This window comes from Telmatherina bonti (genome assembly GCF_933228915.1).
Source record: "Telmatherina bonti genome assembly, chromosome: 7".
Lineage (NCBI taxonomy): Eukaryota > Metazoa > Chordata > Actinopteri > Atheriniformes > Telmatherinidae > Telmatherina > Telmatherina bonti.
Genome location: NC_136625.1, coordinates 38,243,958 through 38,269,023, shown reverse-complemented (window position 1 = coordinate 38,269,023; position 25,066 = coordinate 38,243,958). Strand labels below are relative to the sequence as shown.

The following is a 25,066-nucleotide window of genomic DNA, read 5'->3' as shown; positions in this document are numbered from 1 at the left end:
TGAAATTAAGTGGCTTTGTTGTTTTGGGTTCACGTGACACTTAATGGGCACCAATAAAAACCTTTAAAACTTTGAACTAAAAAAAAAAAAATAGATAAGAGTTTTATTGTGTCCGAGTTCATTCTAAGTTTGATCTTTTGTCTTCTGACAGGAACCGATCAAGTCGCGAGCGCCACAGCTCCACCTAGAATATCGCTTCTACAAGCAGCTGGGAAGTTCAGGTGAGGACCGTTGAACCCATTTCTGTTTCCTCTGAGAGTTCAGATTCTCAAAAGGTCTTCATTGCCTGTAAAGCTCGTCTTGGCACAACACAGCAGATCATCCTGCTGGACAAGACAAGCTTTAAAAAAATACGTGCTAAGTAACCCTCTGAAGGTCACGGTAAGATCATAGCAAGAGGAAAATGTTTCTTCAGAAAGCATTAATATAAATCCAGATTTTCTAACAGATGGTTAAGATGACTGGTGACAACACTGAAGAGGTGAAATGATAACAGGATTACAAACTGTGTAGAAATGAAGGTAGCGGCAGCATTTAGAGTTAAAATCCATGTTTCTGGCGAGTTTGACGATACAGTTATGTTTATCATTTACATCTCTGGAGCGGCGCTGTCCAGCAGCAACCTGAGTCCTGGATTAATACAGCTCGCACCATCCAGGGCGCTGTGATGGGGAACCAGCTGGCCATGACTGGGAGTTATGGAGGGGTGGAGGTTCCTCTGCTGGCCGGATCCGTGTCTTGGATGATGGAACACTCTGGGTGATGATATGGCTTCCTTACAGCAGCATCAAGCCTGACATTAGGGGCTGTAGTTCCCAACAGGTTTTCCAAGATATCAAAGATAGAGTTGGATCCCGGCAACATTCTGGATACTACCATCCAGAACAGGAACGACATTCTGGAAACTACCATGCAGAACAGGAACGACATTCTGGATACTACCATCCAGAACAGGAACAACGTTCTGGATACTACCATCCAGAACAGGAACGACATTCTACATAGTACCAACCAGAACAGGAACAACATTCTACATACTACCAACCAGAACAGGAACGACATCCTAGATACTACCTACTAGAACAGGAACGACATTCTGGATACTACCTACTAGAACAGGAACGACATTCTGGATAATACCATCCAGAACAGGAACAACATCCTGGATACTACCATCCAGAACAGGAACAACATTCTGGATACTACCATGCAGAGCAGGAACGACATTCTGGATACTACCATCCAGAACCGGAACAACATTCTACATACTACCAACCAGAACAGGAACGACATCGTAGATATTACCATCCAGAAAAGGAACAACATTCTGGATACTACCATCCAGAACAGGAACAACATCCTGGATACTACCATCCAAAACAGTAACAACATCCTGGATACTACCATCCAGAACAGGAACAACATGCTGGATACTACCAACTAGAACAGGAATGACATTCTACATACTACCATCCAGAACAGGAATGACATTCTACATAGTACCATCCAGAACAGGAATGACATTCTGGACACTACCATCCAGAAAAGGAACAACATCCTGAATACTACCATCCAAAACAGGAACAACATCCTGGATACTAACATCCAGGACAGGAACAACATTCTGGATACTACCATCCAGAACTGGAACAATGCTCTAGATACTAGCATCGAGAACAGGAACAATATTCTGGATACTACCATCCAGAACAGGAATGATATCCTGGATACTATCTTCCAGAACAGGAACAACATTCTGGATACTACCATGCAGAACAGGAACGACATTCTGGATACTACCCTCCAGAACCGGAACAACATTCTACATACTACCAACCAGAATAGGAACGAGATCCTGAATACTACCATCCAGAACAGGAACAACATCCTGGATACTTCCATCCAGAACAGGAACAACATCCTAGATACTACCAACTAGAACAGGAACGACATTCTACATACTACCATGCAGAACAGGAACGACATCCTAGATACTACCAACTAGGACAGGAACGACATTCTACATACTACCATCCAGAACAGGAACAACATTCTGGATACTACCATGCAGAACAGGAACGACATTCTGGATACTACCATCCAGAACCGGAACAACATTCTACATACTACCAGCCAGAACAGGAAAGACATCCTGAAAACTACCATCAAGAAAAGGAACAACATTCTGGATACTACCATCCAGAACAGGAACAACATCCTGGATACTACCATCCAGAACAGGAACGACATTCTGGATACTACCATGCAGAACAGGAACGACATTCTGGATACTACCATCCAGAACAGGTACAAAATTCTGGACACTACCATCCAGAACAGGAACGACATCCTAGATACTACCAACTAGAACAGGAACGACATTCTACATACTACCATGCAGAACAGGAACGACATCCTAGATACTACCAACTAGAACAGGAACGACATTCTACATACTACCATCCAGAACAGGAACAACATCCTGGATACTAACATCCAGGACAGGAACAACATTCTGGATACTACCATCCAGAACTGGAACAATGCTCTAGATACTAGCATCGAGAACAGGAACAATATTCTGGATACTACCATCCAGAACAGGAATGATATCCTGGATACTATCTTCCAGAACAGGAACAACATTCTGGATACTACCATCCAGAACAGGAACAACATTCTGGATACTACCATGCAGAACAGGAACGACATTCTGGATACTACCATCCAGAACCGGAACAACATTCTACATACTACCAACCAGAACAGGAACGACATTCTACATAGTACCAACCAGAACAGGAACGACATTCTACATACTACCAACCAGAACAGGAACGACATCCTAGATACTACCAACTAGAACAGGAACGACATTCTACATACTACCATCCAGAACAGGAACGACATTCTGGATACTGCCATCCAGAACAGGAACAACTTTTCATCATTGCAATAAAACAAACATGCAACAAACACAACAATGTAGCCGAGACACTGTGGATTCATTATCAATGAATCTGGAATCTGATGGTTGATCAATATGACATGGATGTAGGACCAGAACATCAGCTGGAAATGAGCTGCAGGATGGAGATCTGAGCTCTCACTGGGATTTCCTTGTTACAGAGTGACAGTGATATTTATTCACTGATGTTAAACACTTTGCTCTTTGTTGTAAAGTTCTGCATTAACACACTTTGATTCGTCAACAGAAACTTGTAAATGTTCAACAGGAAGCCTGATTGCTCTCAGAGCCACTATAACATTGATTTAATGTAGGGCAGAAAATCTTCTGATAAGTGGTTGATCAATGTCTATTTTTTTGGTGTGTTTCTCTGCTGGTCACCAGAGGGCGTACCTCAGGTGTTTTACTTTGGACCATGTGGTAAATACAATGCCATGGTTCTGGAGCTTCTGGGACCCAGCTTAGAAGACCTGTTCGACCTGTGTGACAGAACCTTCTCTCTAAAGACTGTACTCATGATAGCCATACAACTGGTGAGACATTTTTACTCAGTTTAAACCTTTAAAAAACCCATTTATGCAGTTCTGCTTGTGAAACCTGGACCTGTCCTCCTCCACAGATAACTCGGATGGAGTTCGTCCACACCAGAAGTCTCATCTATCGCGACGTGAAACCAGAGAATTTCTTGGTGGGCCGACCAGGCTCTAAACGACAGCACACCATTCACATCATAGACTTTGGGTTGGCGAAAGAATACATCGACCCCGAGACCAAGAAGCACATCCCATACAGAGAACACAAGAGCCTGACTGGAACGGCCAGATACATGAGCATCAACACGCACCTGGGAAAAGGTAAGTGGTTTCACACACATCAATCTGCACTACCTTCTGGGTGCTGTATTTAAAAACCTTATTCTGGTGTCTAGTTTGTTCAAAAATGTATTTTTAATTCTTAAAGTGGCTCCACTATGCACATTTTAGGCTAACTTATTTTTAACATGCACGTCAAGAAGGGCAAGAATAAATAATGACACTTTTTAGGAACTTTTTCATTCTCAGATCTACCAGAAACAAGCAAAGAGAGAAAGCCCCGCCCTAAGCCCCGCCCTAAGCCCTTTCGTCTGAGACCTTAAAACACACAAACAAACAAAAGCGCAACATCTTTGCACAACACTGTGTCATCATCACCGCGGTGGCCCCTGATGGTGAGCCCCTGGTTTTAGATGGGGTTTAAGATGCATGTCCAGAAGGTCAAAAAACAAAACATGTTTCACAAACCCCTTCATTCATTTTAGATCCTCGCAGATCTGCCAGAAACAGGAAAAGAGAAAGCCCAGCCCAAAGCGCCGCCCTAAACCCTGCCCTAAGCTCCGCCTTCCCCTGCTGCAGGCTGCGTCTGATTGGTCACGTGCTGGGACTATGTCCTGAACGTGCACATCAGCTGTTTTCTTCATATAAACAGGCAGAAACGGTAAACAAACTAAAGTATTTAGTCTGGAAATAACATCAACACCAGACATCCAGCCGTACGTGTTCGAGCTGGAATCGGACCGAAAACCAGAGAGAACAATTTAGCAACCTGCAGCAGCGACTCCAGCAGAATGTATCTGTTTGGTAAATACAGGCTTTCCAGCTGCAGTCAGAAATAACGTCGTTTTTCACTCGTCTTTTATGACGGTAAACGTCCCTGTTGTCATGTTTCCATGTGGCAAACGTACCACGATGCCGTCTATATCTACATCTATTGTTCCACGCAGCTCATCACAGGGATGTTCCAGCCGGATCAAAACAGAACCAACATTTCTGGGTACTTTGGTTTTACTTCCAGCTTGTGTTTCAGGATCAGAAACACGGTCCTGGATTGTAGGAACAGACCCTCCTTTCAGCAGCAGCCTGGTGGCAAATCCCCGTCATACTGGTCCCAGTTTACCCAGCAGTCTGCAGTGAAGTGCCGGTCATAAATAAAAACAGTGCAACGCTGTGGCTCCCAAAAACAACCTGCATCCATGTCTCGTCGTCGTTCCAGTGGGAAATGTGAACAAATGTAGCCGAAGAAGTATTTCTTATGTTGGCACCGAAAACGTCCAAAGTTTTAGCCTCTTCCATCTTCCACTGAGCAGGGAAGGTGGGCGGTGCTTTCTCCTCCTCAACGTGTACAACCTGGAGAAGATGGCCAATCACTAATGTAATACAGGTTTAATGCACATATAATACAGGCAAAATGTACGTGTTACAATACAAGTCTTGATCCGTTTCAAGTGGACCAAACACAGGAACTGTACTACTAAACAACGTGCATTATAGGTGCAACACATTGCATTGTGGGTAAACACACTGGACAGATCTGGACAGGTTCTCATAGAAACCTGATCAGCCACGACCACGATGGTCTGATGGAGTTCCATGTCTTCTTGCCTGTGGTGGAGAGTGAAACACATTTCTGGTTTATTTGAGCACATTTTGGTCTGGAATGTCAACTAAACCGTTTCCCAAATTGGAGCGAGTCTACCGTACAAACCTGATGTGAACGCACCTTAGTTCCCGTTTTCTTTTGTTTGTTTCAGAGCAAAGCAGACGGGACGACCTGGAAGCTTTAGGACACATGTTCATGTACTTCCTGAGAGGCAGCCTGCCCTGGCAGGGCCTGAAGGTGAGCACAACCAGCTGCTATAGAAGGAAAAATCTGTTTATTTTTATCACCTGCTCAGTTTAGTTTCTTTATGTTTTGTCTTTTTTCTCCTCCTGAACATCTTTCAGAGCAGTGGAAAGAAAATGTTTTAAAAAATGCTTGTAGTTGATGCATTCATAGTGAAATCTCACCTGAAAATTCCCCCGAACCTTATCTTTTCACACAGACAGCAGCACCGTGTGGTTGTCTGCATCCTGTCATGTTCGGTATTATTGAAACCTCAGTCCCTCCTGAGCGAGGTGATCTCATCTAAACCCGACATTTCCATCTGCATCAGCAGCTAAACGTAGAAAAGGGGAGGACTTTATGCCAAGCATAAAATCTCTTTGGCTGATCTCCAATTCGGACCTTATTAGCATCAAAGGTCCATCTGTTCTCCCTTCGTCTGTAAACGATGACGTCCATCTCAAACGTCGTCATACGTCGCTGTCCTCATCCTTCCACGTGTGTTTTACTTAACCGGGTGTCAGTCTTCAGTCGACATTGGTTTCTAAGTCAGTCCATCCACCAGGGGGCAGCGCTGAGTTCAGAGTAATGCACGGCAACCGTTTAAAAACACCAGAAGAAGAAAAAACTATAACAGTAGCTGTGTCTCAATTCAGGATCTGCACACTTCCAAGCATGGATCCGTCGGCTGCATAGTGCCGCGCCAAGTGCCGTCCCAGTTCAAAGGCTCCTCCCAGTCTGCGCTTCGTTTGGCTGCAGATTATCGTAAAACGAAGGCTACAAGCGATGCAGCCCTCTTTTCGTTAATTAATTACCTGCATCTAACCAGGATTATTTTCCACTGAAGTTAACGTCGGTTTGACAGGATGAGCAGTCGTCCAGAGGACAGCTCGTCTGAACCGCCTCCTCCTCACATTTGTCATTTAATCACTGAGTAAATTAAAATAAATCAAATTAAAATCCTGAAGCCATTTGCAGACACTTAAATAAATATTTTTGTGTTTTAGTGGAAGAATGGATCAGTGATTAGATAAACTTGGCATATGTAGTTGCTAGGCAACGGAGGACTGGAGCACTATGGGTAACTCTCTGACACTCATTTTACGTCGTCTCATTTTACGAACGGTAAGCTCACTTTGGAGTGGCAGACGACGGAGAACGCTTCGTAGCCTACGTTGTCTTCACACTTCGAATTGGGACACAGCTCTTTTCCTGTTCCTCTTCTTCTTCTCTGGTTTGTTCCCTTCGCTACGTGTTGCACATATACAAGTCAACACTGCCCCCGGTGGTTTCCAGTGGTATTGCTCTGTTTTCTGCATCGAGTGACGGATTGCTGATGATCTGAACTTTAGACGTGTTATAGAAACAATAATAAACCTAAAGAGAGAGAGAAACCAGGAAAGTTTCATGGCGGTCACAGTTAGTTAGTATAAATTTATCCATATTCATCTTCATGAATCCTAGCAAAGATCCTAGCAGCTATGTTGTCGGGGGCTTTATGCCCCTGGTAGGGTCACCCATGGCAAACAGGTGTCTAGGGGAGGGACCAGACCAAGTACGGCTCAGAAGACCCCTATGATGAACACAAACTCGGGCAGAAATGTTCCCTTGCCCGGACGCGGGTTACCGGGACCCCCCTCTGGAGCCAGGCCTGGAGGTGGGGTGTGAGAGCGAGCGTCTGGTGGGCGGGCCTTTACCCATGGGGCCCGGTCGGGCTCAGCCCGAAAGGGTTACATGGGCCCCACCTCCCGTGGGCTCACCATCTGCGGGAGGAGCCGTAGGGGTCGGGTGCAGTGTGAGCCGGGCGGCAGCAAGGGGCGGGGACCCTGGCGGTCCGATCCCCGGCTGCAGAAGCTGGCTCTAGGGACGTGGAACGTCACCTCTCTGGTGGGGAAGGAGCCTGAGCTTGTGCGCGAGGTTGAGCGGTTCCGACTAGATATAGTTGGACTCACCTCGACGCATGGCTTGGGCTCTGGAACCAGTACCCTTGAAAGGGGCTGGAGCAGGTGTGGACATTCTCATCAGCCCCCAGCTTGGTGCCTGCACGTTGGGGTTTACCCCAGTGGATGAAAGGGTAGTTTCCCTCCGCCTCCTGGTGGGGAGACAGGTCCTGACTGTTGTCTGTGCTTATGCACCGAACAGCAGTTCAGAGTACCCACCCTTTCTGGAGTCCTTGGAGGGAGTGCTGGAGGGTGCTCCTTCTGGGGACTCCATTGTTCTGCTGGGGGACTTCAATGCTCACGTGGGCAACGACAGTGAGACCTGGAGGGAAGTGATTGGGAGGCATGTCTCTCCCCCCCCCCCCTCTGAACCCCAATGGTCTTTTGTTATTGGACTTCTGTGCTCGTCATGGATTGTCTATAACGAACACCATGTTCCAACATAAGAGTGTCCATATGTACACCTGGCATCAGGATTCCCTGGGTCGCAGTTCAATGATCGATTTTGTAGTCATATCGTCGGACCTGCAGCCACATGCCTTGGACACTCGGGTGAAGAGGGGGGCGGAGCTGTCAACTGATCACCACCTGGTGGTGAGTTGGCTCAGATGGTGGGGGAGGAAGCCGGTCAGATCTGGCAGGCCCAAACGTGTTGTCAAGGTCTGCTGGGAACGTCTGGCTGAGTCCCCTGTCAGAGCGAGCTTCAACTCCCACCTTCAGCAGAGCTTCGAACATGTCCCGAGTGAGGCGGGGGACATTAAGTCCAAATGGGCTGTGTTCCATGCCTCTATTGCTGAGGCGGATAGCCGGAGCTGTGGCTGTAAGGTCGTTGGTGCCTGTCGTGGTGGTAATCCCAGGACTCGTTGGTGGACACCAGCAGTGAGGGATGCTGTCAAGCTGGAGAAGGAGTCCTATCGGGCCTTCTTGGCCTGTGGGACTCTGGAGGCAGCTGATGGGTACTGACAGGCTAAGCGGCGGGTGGCTTCGGCTGTTGCCGAGGCAAAAACTCGGGCATGGGAGGAGTTCGGCGAGGCCATGGAGAAAGACTTCCGGATGGTTTCGAGGAGATTCTGGTCCACCATCTGGCGGCTCAGGAGGGGGAAGCAGTGCTCCATCAACACTGTGTACAGTGGAGGTGGGGAGCTGCTGACCTCAACTTGGGACGTTGTGGGTCAGTGGAAGGAATACTTCGAAGACCTCCTCAATCCTACCAACACGTCTTCCGATGAGGAAGCAGAGCTGGGGGACTGAGGGGTGGACTCTCCTATCTCTGGGGCTGAAGTCGCTGAGGTGGTCAAAAAGCTCCTTGGCGGCAAGATCCCGGGGGTGGATGAGATCCGCCCGGAGTTCCTTAAGGCTCTGGATGCTGTGGGGCTGTCCTGGCTGACACACCTCTGCAGCATCGTGTGGACATCGGGGACAGTACCGCTGAACTGGCAGACTGGGGTGGTGGTCCCCCTTTTTAAGAAGGGGGACCGGAGGGTGTGTTCCAATTACAGGGGAATCACACTCCTCAGCCTCCCTGGGAAGGTCTATTCAGGGGTCCTGGAGAGGAGGGTCCTCCGGATAGTCGAATCCCGGATTGAGGAGGAGCAGTGTGGTTTTCGTCCTGGTCGCGGAACAGTGGACCAGCTCTATACCCTCTTTGGGGTCCTGGAGGGGGCATGGGAGTTTGCCCAACCAGTCTACATGTGCTTTGTGGATCTGGAGAAGGCAATCGACCATGTACCCCGGGGGCTCCTGTGGGGGGTACTCCAGGAGTATGGAGTACCGGACCCCCTTGCGCGAGCCGTCCGGTCCCTGTACGACAGGTGTCAGAGCTTGGTCCACATTACCGGTAGTAAGTCGGATTCGTTTCCGGTGAGGGTTGGACTCCGCCAAGGCTGCCCTTTATCACCGATTCTGTTCATAATTTATATGGACAGAATTTCTAGGTGCAGCCGAGGTGTTGAGGGGATCCAACTTGGTGGCCTAAGCATTGGGTCCCTGCTTTTTGCAGATGACGTGGTCCTGTTAGCTTCATCTGGTCGTGATCTCCAGCTCTCGCTTGAGCGATTCGCAGCCGAGTGTGAAGCGGCTGGGATAAGAATCAGCACCTCCAAATCTGAGACCATGGTCCTCAGCCGGATGGGGTGGATTGTCCTCTCCGGGTCAGGAGTGAGGTCCCGTCTCAAGTGGAGGAGTTTAAATATCTCAAGGTCTTGTTCACGAGTAAGGGAAGGATGGAACGCGAGATCGACAAACTGATCGGTGCGGCGTCTGCAGTAATGCGGACTCTGTGCCGGTCTGTCGTGGTGAAGAAGGAGCTGAGCCAGAAGGCGAAGCTCTCGATTTACCAGTCGATCTACGTTCCTACCCTCACCTATGGTCATGAGCTATGGGTCGTGACCGAAAGAACGAGATCTCGTATACAGGCGGCTGAAATGAGTTTCCTCCGCAGGGTGGCCGGGCTCTCCCTTAGAGGAGGTGAGGAGCTCTGTCATCCAGGAGGAGATCAGAGTAGAGCCGCTGCTCCTTCGCATCGAGAGGAACCAGTTGAGGTGGCTCGGGCATCTGGTCAGGATGCCTCCTGGACCTCCCTGCTGAGGTGTTCCAGGCACGTCCCCCTGGGAGGAGACCCCGGCGAAGACCCAGGACACGCTGGAGGGATTATATCTCTCGGCTGGCCTGGGAACGCCTCGGGATCCCCCCCCCACAGAGTTGGCAAATGTGGCTGGGGAGAGGGAAGTCTGGGCTTCCCTGCTTAGGCTGCTGCCCCCGCGACCCGACCCCGGATAAGCAGCACAAAGATGAAGATGAAGATCTTCATGAATCTGTTAGCTGATTCCTGTCGTCTCTGAATCAGGCCGACACTCTGAAAGAGCGCTATCAGAAGATCGGAGACACCAAGAGAGACACACCCATAGAGGTCCTCTGCGAGAGTTTCCCAGGTTTGTGTGGACATTTTTTATTTAACAAACATAAAAGTTTCTGTTTTTATGGACCTTGTGTTGATTAAATGTTGTCTCCTGTTTGCATCTGTGTAACAGAAGAGATGGCCACCTACCTGCGATATGTGCGCCGACTGGACTTCTTCGAGAAGCCAGATTACGACTATCTGAGAAAACTCTTCACGGACCTATTCGATAGAAATGGATACATCTTCGATTACCAGTATGACTGGACTGGAAAGCCACTGGTGAGTGCTGAGGGCTGCTGTGGGCTCTGATCTCAGGAGAATGTGGCTTAGCTGAAGTTGGATGATGTCTCCAGTAAGATGTGATTCCCACCTCCTAACCAGTATGTACCTTCTGATGGTCGACTCTAGTTAGAAGCTGTAATTGTCCTCATTGGTCACACCTGCTGACTCCACCCTCCTTTCCTCTCTAGAGAAAACTGGGCTCCACCCAAAGATGGATGCAAAGTACAGAAAAGGCTTTTTATCTCGTGCAGACTCTGACTCTGAGCCTGATTAGTCTTTGATCAACTTTATTAACAAATTGGCTCGAAAATGATAAAATCCAGACAAAAGATTCATAGAGTAGCATCACCTGATGAAACCACATTTTCCAGGATCATATCTCTGGATTTACGAGGTCTACCGACATTAAAATAAAACTGTGAAGGGTTGGAAGTCTGAACTTTGAGGTAAGGTGACGCATCGCTCCAGGTTAGTTTGTTACGGTGCTTTTATGAGCCGAAACGATCTGATCAGGCGATCTCAGACCCCTAAAGGCTGTTTCACGCTCGGCTGGAGCAGAGAGGTTTGTTTCTGTTCTCCAGGTGACGTTAATAAAGTTTATTGTGGCCTGGTTGTCTCGTGCTTGATGAGCAACCTGGTCTGCAGTGGGATGGGACATTGTTCAGGGCGCGATGTATGTCTTCCTATCACAGGTTTCTCTCACCGCCTCAACCAGCAGGTCCTTAAAACTCCTTTAAACTTTCACTTCAGCAGAAACCAGAGACCTTAAACAAGGCTATGATGACTTTTGTTGGTTGCACATCCGCAGTATCGATCAACAGCGCTCTAAGGCTGCATTCCCATCAGGACAAACTCTGTCCGGTGGGGACTGGGTCCAGCTGTAGGGGGGGTGTATCCATGCAGACCGAGATTGTGTTCACGCTGCACTTTGGCCAAACCAGCCAAACCATTAGAATAATATATCCCCATTCCCACCAGAGGTGGTGCTGCACTAGTATTTAGCAGAAGAGAGGACAAGACCGGCATGAAGAACAAAAAAACATGCCACCTTCCTCCACCTGCCAGTTAAACATGGAGACCAAACTATGGCTGTTTTGGGTTTTTATTGTGTCTTATGCAAGTATACTGCAGAAATCCACTGCAACAATGGACGCAGTATGAACACCAGACGAGGCAGAGAGGGCCCTTAACGCCATTGCTATGGATTTACCCACAATGCAATGCTGCGCCACATGCAGGAAGAGACTTTTTATGTAGTCCGGTTCTTGTATTTGGTCCACTTGGAACGGGCCGAGACCTGCGTTTGTAGGTGGACCGAGTCCGCTTCTTTGTTCTGGATCAGAATTAGTTTGGTGCATTCACATTTCCCCAAACAAAGCGACTTTCCCAGCAAACGGTCACAAAGGCTGATGTGGGCGTGTCCTAAATGAACTCGCCGACCTGTCAGATGCAGGTTAAAACTCAATACGGCGGGTTGAAACCCAGACTCTAGTTTCCTGGAGGTTTTCCAAGCAGTGGTTCAGATCAAACGGGACAAGCAAGGTTTAAGCTTCAATGGAAGTTTCTCAGATCTAAAGACTGTCCATTGTGGTTTACCACAGGGTAGCTGCCTGGGACCACTTTTGTTTGCTTTATTCACAAATGATTTACCGTTAGTTTTACAACCGACAAAAATTGCAATGTATGCTGATGATTCAACTATTTATTCATCACAAAGTACAGTGGAACAACTTGAAACAGTTTTAACAGAAGAATTAAAAACGGTATTTAATTGGGTTACAAATAAAAAATTGGTACTGAATGTAGGCAAGACAAAAAGTATTGTTTTTGGAACGGGACACATGCTACTGAATTAACCTAAATTGAACATTGTTGTTGAGGGTAGAAGTGTTGAACAAGTACAAGACGCCAAACTGCTTGGGGTTGAAGTGGATAATAAACTGTCATGGTCTAAACACATCAATAAAGCAGTGTGTAGAATGGGAAGAGGTCTGTCAATGATCAAAAGATGTTATTATTTGTTACCCTATGACATGATTGCAGATATTATAATAACACTTGTATTGTCTCAGTTAGACTATTGTCCTCAGATTTTGTCCTGTACTGCAGCAACAAATAAAACAGTCAAATAGTCTGAAACAGAGCAGCTCGATGCGCACTTCGGCGCTCATTTAGAGCCAGCGTAAACTGGATGCATAATGTTTTGTCCTGTAAAGGAGAGATTTACAGCCTCACTGCTAAATTTAACCAGAAATATTATTACAACTAAACTTCCAAGAACGCTGCACCAAGAGCTTTGTGTTAGTCTTGAGGAACACAACTATGAAATCAGACATGCTACGGAGGGCAGATTCAGACTACCAAAAGTACAAACAAACTATGGGAAAAGTGCAGTTATCTATAGAGCTATGTACAACTGGAACACATTGCCAAGCAACATTATCAAAGCAAACAGTAAATATTTGTTTAAAATTCTTTTAAAAAGCATCTCCAAACATGTTTAATTGTTGTGTCCTAAATATAGACTTGATGATGGTAAATACCATTTAGTAGCCATTGTTCAGTAACCACTCTCATTACTGGATAAACTACGACTGTAAGAGACCATAATGAGGAAGGCTATTCCTCTTTTATTGCAGGAATAATAACAGACTGTGTGACCACAGAGTGAGTGTGTATGTGAGTGTGTATGTGAGTGTGGGTAGGTTGGGGGTGGGATGTGCTAGTTATGTGCTATCACAGTTAAGGTTGTGTAGAAAACTGGTGTAATCATTGTATTATGAGAGGAATGTTGTATCAACTCCAGGAAGAATAGCTGTATTGCAATAGCTAATGGAGATCAAAATAAATACAAAAACAAAGCAGCATGTCTGCAGTAAATCAGACATCAGCATGATCTTTATCACTACCAGAAGAACCTCAAAGCTCCCACCAATATCCTCTTGTTCTGCTCTACGAGCGTCGTCTTATATAATCAGTGTTCCTGTTTGGATCACATGAGAAGCTATCTGCCTCCATCTGTGGCAAAGTCTGCAGTTTCTGTGACGTTAAGCCGCGGTGGGATCCTGCAGGAGTTTCCCTGCTGCTGCTCGCCTGACTCGCATCAGCTGCAGATGAAGTCTGAGCCAAGTGTGTTGCAGCAGGGAAACTCCTGCAGGCCCATGACAGTTTAACAAGTTCCCTGCAATAAAACTGCAAATTAAACCCAAACCTCATGTTTCTGTGTTCTCAGCCTACTCCCATCGGTCCGGTGGCCACGGAGACTCCGCTCCAGGCGAGCAGCCGAGAGAAGACAGCGCAGACCAAAAACCAGGTACTGACCGCATGAAACTGTGTTTACGCCCTGCATAGGACGTCTCCACTGCACGGAACATCACGCGTTCCCGCCACGCTGCTGGTTGGCGTTCTGACGGCAGACTTTCCAGGTTTCCGCGTCCATCCGCCGTGCAGGACGGACTGCTTTTTTTTTTTTTTTTTTTTTTTTTTTTTTTTTTTTAAGCCCCTAGTGGACGAAGGAGGAACTGCAGTTTTATACACTTCAGCTTCGCTTTAACCGCCGGAGGTTGTAGCCTGGAGGGTGGGCAGGTTGCTAACGGGACGTGATCCAGCCCCGGGATCTGGTTCTGCTCCCTGAAGCCAGACTGGGAACCAGACTGGATCTGATCCTAAACCCAGACTGGGAACCAGACTGGATCTGGTCCTGAAGCCAGACTGGGAACTGGACTGGATCTGGTCCTGAAGCCAGACTGGGAACCAGACTGGATCTGATCCTAAACCCAGACTGGGAACCAGACTGGATCTGGTCCTGAAGCCAGACTGGGAACTGGACTGGATCTGGTCCTGAAGCCAGACTGGGAACTGGACTGGAGCTGGTCTTGAAGCCAGACCGGGAACCAGACTGGATCTGATCTTAAACCCAGTCTGGGAACCAGACTGGATCTGGTCCTGAAGCCAGACTGGGAACCAGACTGGATCTGGTCCTGAAGCCAGACCGGGAACTGGACTGGATCTGGTCCTGAAGCCAGACCGGGAACCAGACTGGATCTGGTCCTGACCAAACCGGGAACTGGACTGGATCTGGTCCTGAAGCCAGACTGGGAACCAGACTGGATCTGGTCCTGAAGCCAGACTGGGAACTGGACTGGAGCTGGTCTTGAAGCCAGACCGGGAACCAGACTGGATCTGATCTTAAACCCAGTCTGGGAACCAGACTGGATCTGGTCCTGAAGCCAGACTGGGAACCAGACTGGATCTGGTCCTGAAGCCAGACCGGGAACCAGACTGGATCTGGTCCTGACCAAACCGGGAACTGGACTGGATCTGGTCCTGAAGCCAGACTGGGAATCAGACTGGATCTGGTCCTGAAGCCAGACTGGGAACCAGACTGGATCTGGTCCTGAAGCCAGACTGGGAACCGGACTGGATCTGGTCCTGAAGCCAGACTGGGAACCGGACTGGATCTGGTCCTGAAGCCAGACCGGGAACTGGACTGGATCTGGTCCTGAAGCCAGACCGGGAACCAGACTGGATCTGGTCCTGACCAAACCGGGAACCGGACTGGATCTGGTCCTGAAGCCAGACTGGGAACTGGACTGGATCTGGTCCTGAAGCCAGACTGGGAACTGGACTGGATCTGGTCCTGAAGCCAGACCGGGAACCAGACTGGATCTGATCCTAAACCCAGTCTGGGAACCAGACTGGATCTGGTCCTGAAGCCAGACTGGGAACCGGACTGGATCTGGTCCTGAAGCCAGACTGGGAACCGGACTGGATCTGGTCCTGAAGCCAGACCGGGAACTGGACTGGATCTGGTCCTGAAGCCAGACCGGGAACCGGACTGGATCTGGTCCTGAAGCCAGACCGGGAACTGGACTGGATCTGGTCCTGAAGCCAGACCGGGAACCAGACTGGATCTGATCCTAAACCCAGTCTGGGAACCAGACTGGATCTGGTCCTGAAGCCAGACTGGGAACCAGACTGGATCTGGTCCTGAAGCCAGACCGGGAACCAGACTGGATCTGGTCCTGAAGCCAGACTGGGAACCAGACTGGATCTGATGAGTTTTAGATGGATTCCAGGATCTAATAGGAAACTACGGAGATAAAAGTGGGGAAATGTGGTCCGTGATGATCCTCATCAGAACCCAGGATCCTAGATCGAACAGAGATGTTTCAGAACAATAATCCCAGTCTGGAGGGAACAGATCCATGGACCAGTTGTCCTGACACCAGTCTGAGACTGGAGGGTGTGTTGGTGGTGGGAGACGGTGGTTGTAGAGAGCTGGTTTATGTGTGAGTCAGCGTCCGGTGGAGTGTGTCGCTGCAGAGCCGAGGTTCCGGACGGATCCTGGAGGATCTGGTGGCTGCAGACGGTCAGGACTGGATAGTTCTAGAGTTGTACGAGGTTGTGCTGCCTGTGAGGGAAGATCCAAACCTGCAGATTAAAACGACGTGTCAGACGTGCATCACAGCTCGTTTGCAGCCCTCATGTTGCAGCGTATAGAGTCTGTCAGAGTTCCCGCTTCCATGTCAGAAAGGTCAGCAATGTGGTTGTCCAACTGCAGGAACACCTCCCCCGCCGGACCTCCTTATGTCTGCACCATGCAGGTGTGTTGGACAGAATGAGTGAAGGTGGGGAGATGGTTTCTGCATTTCTTCCCACTTCCACACGCGACCTAAAAGCAAACGGATCTGCTGCGGTTTATGTCTACGTCTGCGTCTGACATGTAGTCATTCCAGGTCTGGACAAAGACCAGCAGCTTCCAGGGACCAGGCTTAGAGGCTGGTCCATATGGAGGTACCAACGTCCCACAATAAAACACGCTGCTTTTTTAACTATATGCATCGTTGGTTTGTTAAACATGAAAACAAATGAATAAATAAATAAAATATGAAATATTACTGATTTATTTCAAATACCAGAAAAACACTCTGAGAGCGCAAACCTCCGCCAAAGCATTTAAGAGGTTCCTGGATCCAAACGGTGATCTGGATCACCACCAAAATAAAACCAGTTCTTCCTTTTCATGTTTCCAACAAGTCCTGAAAGTTTCATGGAAATCCGTATAAAACTTGTTCAGTTATCTCAAACACAAACAGAAAAAAACAGATAAAACAACAAACATTAATTTAAATAAATTTAATATTGAATTATTTATTAGTATTTGTATAATTGAGCTGTTTTCATAGTTTAATGAGACATTAAATGAGCGAGTGTTAATATCTTTAATTCTCCTGCAGAGCTTCACGAAGCGGTTTAACTCTGACGCTTTCTCCTGTTTCTCTTCCTCCAACAACTGACTCTTTTCTCCTTCCTCTTCCTCCTCATCCTGATGCCTCCATGTCTCGTCTTCCTCCATGTTTTCCATCCATTCCCGTGTCGTCTCCCTCCGCCTCCTCTGTGCCCCGCCTCCTCTGTGCCCCGCCTCCTCTGTGCTCCGCCTCCTCCTTGCTCCGCCACCTCCTGGCTCCGCCTCCTCTGTGCTCCGCCTCCTCCTTGCTCTGCCTCCTCTGTGCTCCGCCTCCTCTGTGCTCCGCCACCTCCTTGCTCTGCCTCCTCCTTGCTCCGCCACCTCCTGGCTCCGCCTCCTCTGTGCTCCGCCACCTCCTTGCTCCGCCTCCTCCTTGCTCCGCCTCCTCTGTGCTCTGCCACCTCCTTGCTCCGCCTCCTGTCTCCTGTAGTCTCCGGAGGGGAAAGGCAGCGAGTCTCAACCCACTCCAGTCACCCACCGAGAGCTGCTGGGCTCCCATCTCACAGCTGATAGGCTGGGCGGGTCTGTCCAGGTACTGGGAGGAAGGGTTAGCTCTGCTGGTTTCCTGTGTGTCCGTCTACATGTCCCAGCCGTCTCCGCCGTTCTCACCTGGATCAGACCACATGATTCCTGTTGTCGTGGGCGACGGGCAGAGATGGACTAACCTCTGGAAGTGTTCTCGCCGCCATGAGGACGTTTTCACGCGTGTGTGTTGCCATGTGGAATGGAAAAATTTACACGTCAGTGTAAACGTGACGTATGGAGTCACATGACCAGGTCATTCCAGGTGAAGATGACGCGGTGCATCCGGAGAATGTTTCCGTCAATCCGGCCTGATCACATGATTGTGTGCGTTCCGTTTACATACAGCATGAGTGTTTCCTACACATCCATCTACATGTCAGGCCAGGACTATTCTATTCTGTTCTGCTCTACGATCTATTCTGTTCTGCTCTACGATCTATTCTGTTCTGCTCTATGATCTATTCTGTTCTGCTCTACGATCTATTCTGTTCTGCTCTACGATCTATTCTGTTCTGCTCTACGATCTATTCTGTTCTGCTCTACGATCTATTCTGTTCTGCTCTATGATCTGCTCTATGATCTATTCTGATCTGTTCTATGATCTATTCTGTTCTGCTCTACGATCTATTCTGTTCTGCTCTATGATCTGCTCTATGATCTGTTCTGCTCTATGATCTGCTCTATGATCTATTCTGATCTGTTCTATGATCTATTCTGTTCTGCTCTATGATCTGCTCTATGATCTGTTCTGCTCTATGATCTGCTCTATGATCTGTTCTGCTCTATGATCTGCTCTATGATCTATTCTATGATCTATTCTGTTCTGCTCTATGATCTGTAGCTCTGCAGGATTATTTCTAGAGAGCCCCTCCTATTGGTCAGAATGCAGGAAAGCGACTCGACGTGTGCGGCTTGTCGAGGAACCAACCGCCATAATCGGGTCTGGCTGAACGTTAGTCTGTCGGCTGGAATGTGTCGTCTGATCCAGACGTTCTTCGTCACGACGATGATGAGACGGAGGACGATTTGCAGCAGAAGGTTGGAGGAAGAAATCTTCTGCAGAAGGCAGAGCGATGACTCGTGTCTTTCATGACAAAGCGAACGCCGCGTGTTTCTGTTGTTGGCGGCACTCGGGGTGGAAGAACGCCGGGAGGTGTGGTCTAACCCCGCTGCAGCCCCGCAAGGCGGAGCTTCGTTCTGTCCTCCTGGACGGCATCTTACAGCTTGTTGCCAGCCGAGCAGAACTTTCTTATCGTGGCGTTCTGGTGGGATCGGTCGGACATGTGACGACTTTTTGCTCACATTTTCTCCACATTAAACGCCAAGGTGGAAAACATCGGCGAAAAGTCGCGTTGCTGATGTACGATGGTTTAGCAAACATTTGTCCAGGTGGCGAGAAAGTAGGAATGTGTAGAAAAACATGTATCCTGTTGCGGGGCACCGCCGTTACGTACGAAGCGCCGTGCGAAGGGCCGTGCGAAGAGCCGTGCGAAGAGCCGTGCGAAGCGCCGTGCGAAGGGCCGTGCGGAGCGCCGTGCGAAGGGCCGTGCGGAGCGCCGTGCGAAGGGCCGTGCGAAGCGCCGTGCGGAGCGCCGTGCGGAGCGCCGTGCGAAGGGCCGTGCGGAGCGCCGTGCGAAGGGCCGTGCGAAGGGCCGTGCGGAGCGCCGTGCGAAGGGCCGTGCAGAGCGCCGTGCGAAGGGCCGTGCGAAGGGCCGTGCGGAGCGCCGTGCGAAGGGCCGTGCGGAGCGCCGTGCGAAGGGCCGTGCGGAGCGCCGTGCGAAGGGCCGTGCGAAGCGCCGTGCGAAGGGCCGTGCGAGGTTCAGTGTGAAAGAAGAGGACTGTTGTTCATTGGATGTAAAAAACTCCCCGCGCTGTTGTCCGCACAGCTGGTCAGACCGAAACAGACTTGGTCTGGTTCACAACAAGGTTCGCTTGTCTCGCAGTTTTTTGTATTTGGAGAGCTTCGTCAGCTGATCTGGCCCGTTGCCACGGTAACTGGTGGAAATCAGTGGAAGAGCGTGAAAACACCCTGCAGCAGGATGAACTTGTTTTGGAAGAAGATGAAAAATTCCGAAGACGTCCAGATGCTGGTTTTATCCGGATACGTCAACAAAGAAAACCCAAACATCTCCTGCTCCGTTCTCCACCTTTCCTGATGAATAAATCTGATGTCGGCTACATCGGACGCCGTTTAAGGCGATGATTTAGGCTGACCCCCCCAGCAGGATGACCTCCGTCACCATGACGGGCTCCTGAACTGGGAGGAGGACCAGTTAACAGACTGGTTTCCCTCCGTCCCAGTTTTCTGTCCCGACAGAAACCCAGTCAGGAAACATTTTTTTATTTATTTATTTTCACTCTGTTTTCATTTTACTTAATTAGTCATTTTTATTAGATTCCGTTTTATACTGATTTATTTTTTGTTCCCATTTTTATCTTGTTTTTAAATTCCCTATCAGGGTTTTTTATTTTATTAGGTGAATTTTATTGAATGAAATGTTCTTCCCGATGTTTTTTAATGAAATGAAATTTTCTGTTTGCTCATTTTGAATTTTTATATTTTATTTTTCTTTGCTAAATGTATTTTTATTAACTTTTGTGTTTGGTTAAATTAAACTCTCCTGCTTGTCTTTTTATCTTTTCTTTTGTAATTAAACTGAATTTCTCTGTTCAGACTTTTATTGAATTTATTTTTCTTTATTTGCGTTGAAGACAATTTCCTGCTAATTTATGGGGATAAATCTTTCTGGTTTAACTTGCATGAAGTTTTAATTCTTCATAAAACAAAGTCCGCCTGAGTTCGTTTCAGGTTCAGACGCAGGATTTTTAGTTGGGGAAAGTAAAGACGTGGATCTGCAAAGCTGTGAAGCTTCTCTGTGTTTTTATGTCTACATCCATCCGTCTCAGCCTCTGTCCTCTGTAACCGTGGGCAACAGGAAGACAGCATCATCACATGTTTATTTCCAGTTGTTAGTTTGAAGATCATGCTTCCTCTTCATCCTCATCCTCCTCTTCCTCTGATGTAGGTGATGAGTTCCACCAATGGGGAGCTGAACACAGACGACCCCACAGCAGGACACTCCAATGCACCAATCACAGCCAACGCAGAGGTGGAAGTTGCTGATGATACCAAGTAAGACATCCACCCACATCTCAGTAGAAATACTTTTACTTTACTTTTCTTTCTTTTACAACAAGAGCAAATGGGGTCATGAGGGGACTGAAATGTCCACATTCCTCCAGAAAAATCCATCAATTTAATTTAATTTTAAATTTGATTAAATTCAATTAAATTGAATTTAATTTTTATTTTAACTCATATTAATTTAATTCAATTTGATTTTTTTATTGTCAAATGTAATTTAATTTTTTTAATTTAATTTAATTTTTTTAATTTAATTTAATTTTTTTTATTTTTAAATTAAATTATTTATTTTTAATCTAATTTATTTTTTATTTCTAAATTTAATTTAATTAACTTTTTTTCAATTTTTAAAATTTAATTTAATTTTTTCTGGTTCTGGTTCTGTTTTTGTGAGTTTGTGCAGAAAGAATTCGTAGTTTAGTTGCAGGTAGAACGTAAATAAAACGCGTGTGTGTGTGTGCGTGGGGGGGGGGGGGGTGCTTGCTGAGTTTCGGCTGGACGTCCAACTGGATTGTTCAGAAACAACCAAACTGTTTGGTGTTATGGGAGAGAAATGGCGGATGAGTGTTTCCTGAGCGCGTTTTCTGCTGGTCCCGGCGGGTCCGACGTCTCTGGTCCCGGCGGGTCCGACGTCTCCGGTCCCGGCGGGTCCGACGTCTCCGGTCCCGGCGGGTCCGACGTCTCCGGTCCCGGCGCTGGCCACGCTGCCGCTGACGTCTGGTGTTTTGCAGGTGCTGCTGTTTCTTCAAGAGGAGGAAGAGGAAAACTCTCCAGAGGCATAAATGAGAAGCGGAGGAGGCGGAAACCTTCGCTTTCTCTCTGTTTTCTCCTCTTCTCCTTCCTCTCCGGCTCCTTCTCCCGTCACGGTCTCCTGCCGTCCCTCCCTCCTCTGCTGAAGGACTCCCAGTAGGCCCCCCAGCTGGCCTACTGGTTTCTACTGGTCTGGATGGAGGAGGAGGACGGGAACATGTTTCTGCTGTTTGACCAGAGGCTTTAAGACGTGCTGGCTGTGTGAGCGTTGGACTGATGGTCTCGGACCAGCACAGCCACTGGACTCCGCTGCTCTACTGGAGGTGTTACTGGTTCTTGGTCCATACTGACTGGCTCAGCAACGGACCGCATGTAGACGTACACCATGAGAAACCACGCCGTTTCCTGACGCATCAGAGACTCTGTGGAGACGAGGTTCAGCGACGGGCTCGGTCTACTTCCTGCAACAGACTGGGTTTAATGTTTTACTCTTTAAACCACCAGAATCAGAACTTTAACAAGATGTTTCAGTAAAATCTGCTTTGTTTTCTCCATTTACATTTCTTACTAAAAATGAAGCTTTTCTTTTTCTTCAGGTTTTTTGTGTAGCTTCTAGTGTTCTCCTCAAAATGTAATTTTTTAAAATAACTTCATTTTTTTCCCTTGGTTTTGGTTTCCCTCTTTCTGTTTGGGTTGGGGGATGAAAAGTCAAATAACGATATTAAAAACATCCAAACACACGAAAAGTGGTGGTGACTTGTATAAATATGCTGCCAGTCAGACGGTAGACAGAGCCCAGATCCTGGAGGACTTCCTGAACCAGTCTGAAACTGGTGACGAGTCCGGATCCAGTCTGACAAACTGGTGACGAATCCGGATCCAGTCTGACAAACTGGTGACGAGTCCGGATCCAGTCTGACAAACTGGTGACGAATCCGGATCCAGTCTGGATCCAGTCTGAAACTGGTGACGAGTCTGGATCCAGTCTGAAACTGGTGACGAGTCCGGATCCAGTCTGAAACTGGTGACGAGTCCGGATCCAGTCTGACAAACTGGTGACGAGTCCGGATCCAGTCTGAAACTGGTGACGAGTCTGGATCCAGTCTGACAAACTGGTGACGAGTCTGGATCCAGTCTGACAAACTGGTGACGAGTCCGGATCCAGTCTGACAAACTGGTGACGAATCCGGATCCAGTCTGACAAACTGGTGACGAGTCCGGATCCAGTCTGACAAACTGGTGACGAGTCCGGATCCAGTCTGACAAACTGGTGACGAGTCTGGATCCAGTCTGACAAACTGGTGACGAGTCCGGATCCAGTCTGAAACTGGTGACGAGTCTGGATCCACTCTGAAACTGGTGACGAGTCCGGATCCAGTCTGAAACTGGTGACGAGTCCGGATCCAGTTGGACGTGATGGAGGGGGATAAACCGCAGAAAACGTAGAGATCCTGAACGGAAGACGAGAAGCTGGTAAAAAAAGGAAGATGAGAAGAAGAAAACAGATCTGAGTGGTCCAGATCTCCAAACTGGGAGATTCCTGGAGGAGCTGGAAAGAGACTTTTATATGAAGTCATATATATATTCTGTTTTATTTCTGTATATTGATAATTAAAAATGTGAGAAGTGAAAATAAAGACCGGCGAAGATCCGTCTGCAGGTCCAGGACGGGGAACCGACTAAATCCTGGAATAACATCCAGCTGCAATGAAAGTCTGTTGGTGGAGCAGAGGCCTGAACCAGGAAGCCGGAGCTCTCATCCAGGTAACTTCAGGGTTTTCTGCCCTACGGCGCTGGTTCACTTCTCACCAGGTAAATCGCCATGGTAACCTGCGCTTCATGGCTAACCTGCTCCGAAGCGGGTTACAGTCTGAAGATCCACTGGGATGAACACGCCACCGTTCGGTCCTTCATGTGTCTGCCTCGCCACACCGACGTAGCTGCTCCACATGGTTTGTCCATGTCTGTGATTGGTCAGACACTGAAGCTCCGCCCCCTTTGTGAGCACGCTCTGATCCAGATGGAAACCCTGGTGGGATGATGGAGTTGATACGCAGCCTCCTGGAGCCTAGATGTCTGGTAACCATGGTAACAGATGTGCTGGGTCAGTTTGTCCCGCTTCCTGGTTCAGGACTGGTTTTTTGTCCCACATTGGTGGAATCCTGTTCTGCAGGACGGTTCTTCCCGCTTTAAGGAGAAGCTGAGCTTCCTGTCCAGGTCTGCCAAGGCTGGATAATGGAGCGATCTGATTGGCTTAAAGATCACCAGGCTGCAGGTAAGCAGCAGTTTAAGCTGGATGAGAGAAATCTTCACATTTCATCTGGACTTTGATCCAACAACAAAATAAATTTCTGGTTTTTCCTTTGTGGCCTCTAAGAGGAATCTGTGGCCTTCAGCTGCTCCACTCTGCTTTAAATTCACGCTGATGTTGGTTTTTCCAGGAGTTCCAGCCTGAACGTCTAATAAAAACACATTTCAGGAGAACTTGGCCAGAAATCTGAAGAAGAAGAAATCTGCCGGCGTGCAGGGGAGTTCTGCTGCTTCCTGGTAAACGTCTCCTGGAAACCAAACAGACTCAGAGAAGCATCATGCAGGAATTGACGTGAGACGCTTTTAGACAGACGGGGACATTCTGGGACATTTTCCCACCACGGGAAGCTGATCCGTCATGCTGAATCAGATGTATTAACAGGAAGATGCAGACTGATGTGGGTCGCTAACAGCTGTAACAGCAGTCGCACTGACTCACGCCAACCTCTTGACCTTTCAGTCAATCAGAGACGTTTACCTCATCATTCACTGCAGTGATTAATCTTCTGACGCGTTCACTGACACCCGTGAATGTCACTACTACTGTTACAAAATATTTTAATCTCAGCTGTATGACTTTGTAACCATGGTCACATGCTTTCAGCTTGACATACGTGTAACATGTGCCCGACGGCTCCAGTGTGATCTGTGTTGATGCATGTAAACAACACAAAAGTGATTAATCAGTTGTTTATGATTGATTATGAGAGGATCAGTCCACCACACCTCTTCTGTGTAGTTTGTCTCAAACTCAAGTTTAACAAAGTTTCTCTTAATTGAATTTGAATCTCATGTTTGTTTATTTAATTTCTATTTTAAGTACAATGTATTCCAATGGAATTTTACTTTTAATTTAATTACTTTTTACATCTACTTTTATTTATATCTCTTATTTCATTTATGCTATCTAGCTCTGCAATAACCTGCCTCACAACCAGGTGTAATACTATAAGAAACTCACTGGAACTATTTTACCACCTGAGATACTCCACGCATATTAAATCCTTGTATCCTTATGTTTTATTTGATTATATTTACTTATATTGTTAACTTATTTTCACTTTTTTCCCTTACCATGTGCACTAATATTCATTCATTCATTTTCCGAACCGCTTATTCCAATTCAGGGTCGCGGGGAAGCTGGAGCCTATCCCAGCTGGCTTTGGGCGACAGGCAGGGTACACCCTGGACAGCTCGCCAGTCCATTGCAGGGCCACACACAGAGAGACGAACAACCACACTCACTCCTAGGGGCAATTTAGAGTGACCAATTAACCTATCATGCATGTCTTTGGATGGTGGGAGGAAGCCGGCGTACCCGGAGAGAACCCATGCATACACGGGGAGAACATGCAAACTC

At 47.7% G+C, this 25,066-nt stretch overlaps 1 protein-coding gene across 3 annotated transcripts in view; it reads left to right on the top strand.

The window, feature by feature from the left end:
* LOC306758857 (casein kinase I-like) overlaps nt 1–22,070 on the top strand; it is a 37,522-nt gene extending 15,452 nt beyond the window's left edge. The window contains exons 3-12 of one of the 3 annotated variants that reach the window (XM_079244273.1): nt 152–221; nt 3,353–3,501; nt 3,588–3,822; nt 5,535–5,620; nt 10,391–10,475; nt 10,575–10,723; nt 13,959–14,039; nt 17,407–17,508; nt 20,528–20,634; nt 21,378–22,070. In XM_079244273.1, coding sequence (XP_079100399.1) covers nt 152–221; nt 3,353–3,501; nt 3,588–3,822; nt 5,535–5,620; nt 10,391–10,475; nt 10,575–10,723; nt 13,959–14,039; nt 17,407–17,508; nt 20,528–20,634; nt 21,378–21,432 — 1,119 coding nt within the window. In that variant the 3' untranslated portion in view covers nt 21,433–22,070. The remainder of the gene's footprint in view (nt 1–151; nt 222–3,352; nt 3,502–3,587; nt 3,823–5,534; nt 5,621–10,390; nt 10,476–10,574; nt 10,724–13,958; nt 14,040–17,406; nt 17,509–20,527; nt 20,635–21,377) is intronic. The other 2 variants (XM_079244274.1, XM_079244275.1) reach the window with 2 other exon arrangements.
* The last annotated feature ends 2,996 nt before the right edge of the window (nt 22,071–25,066 follow it).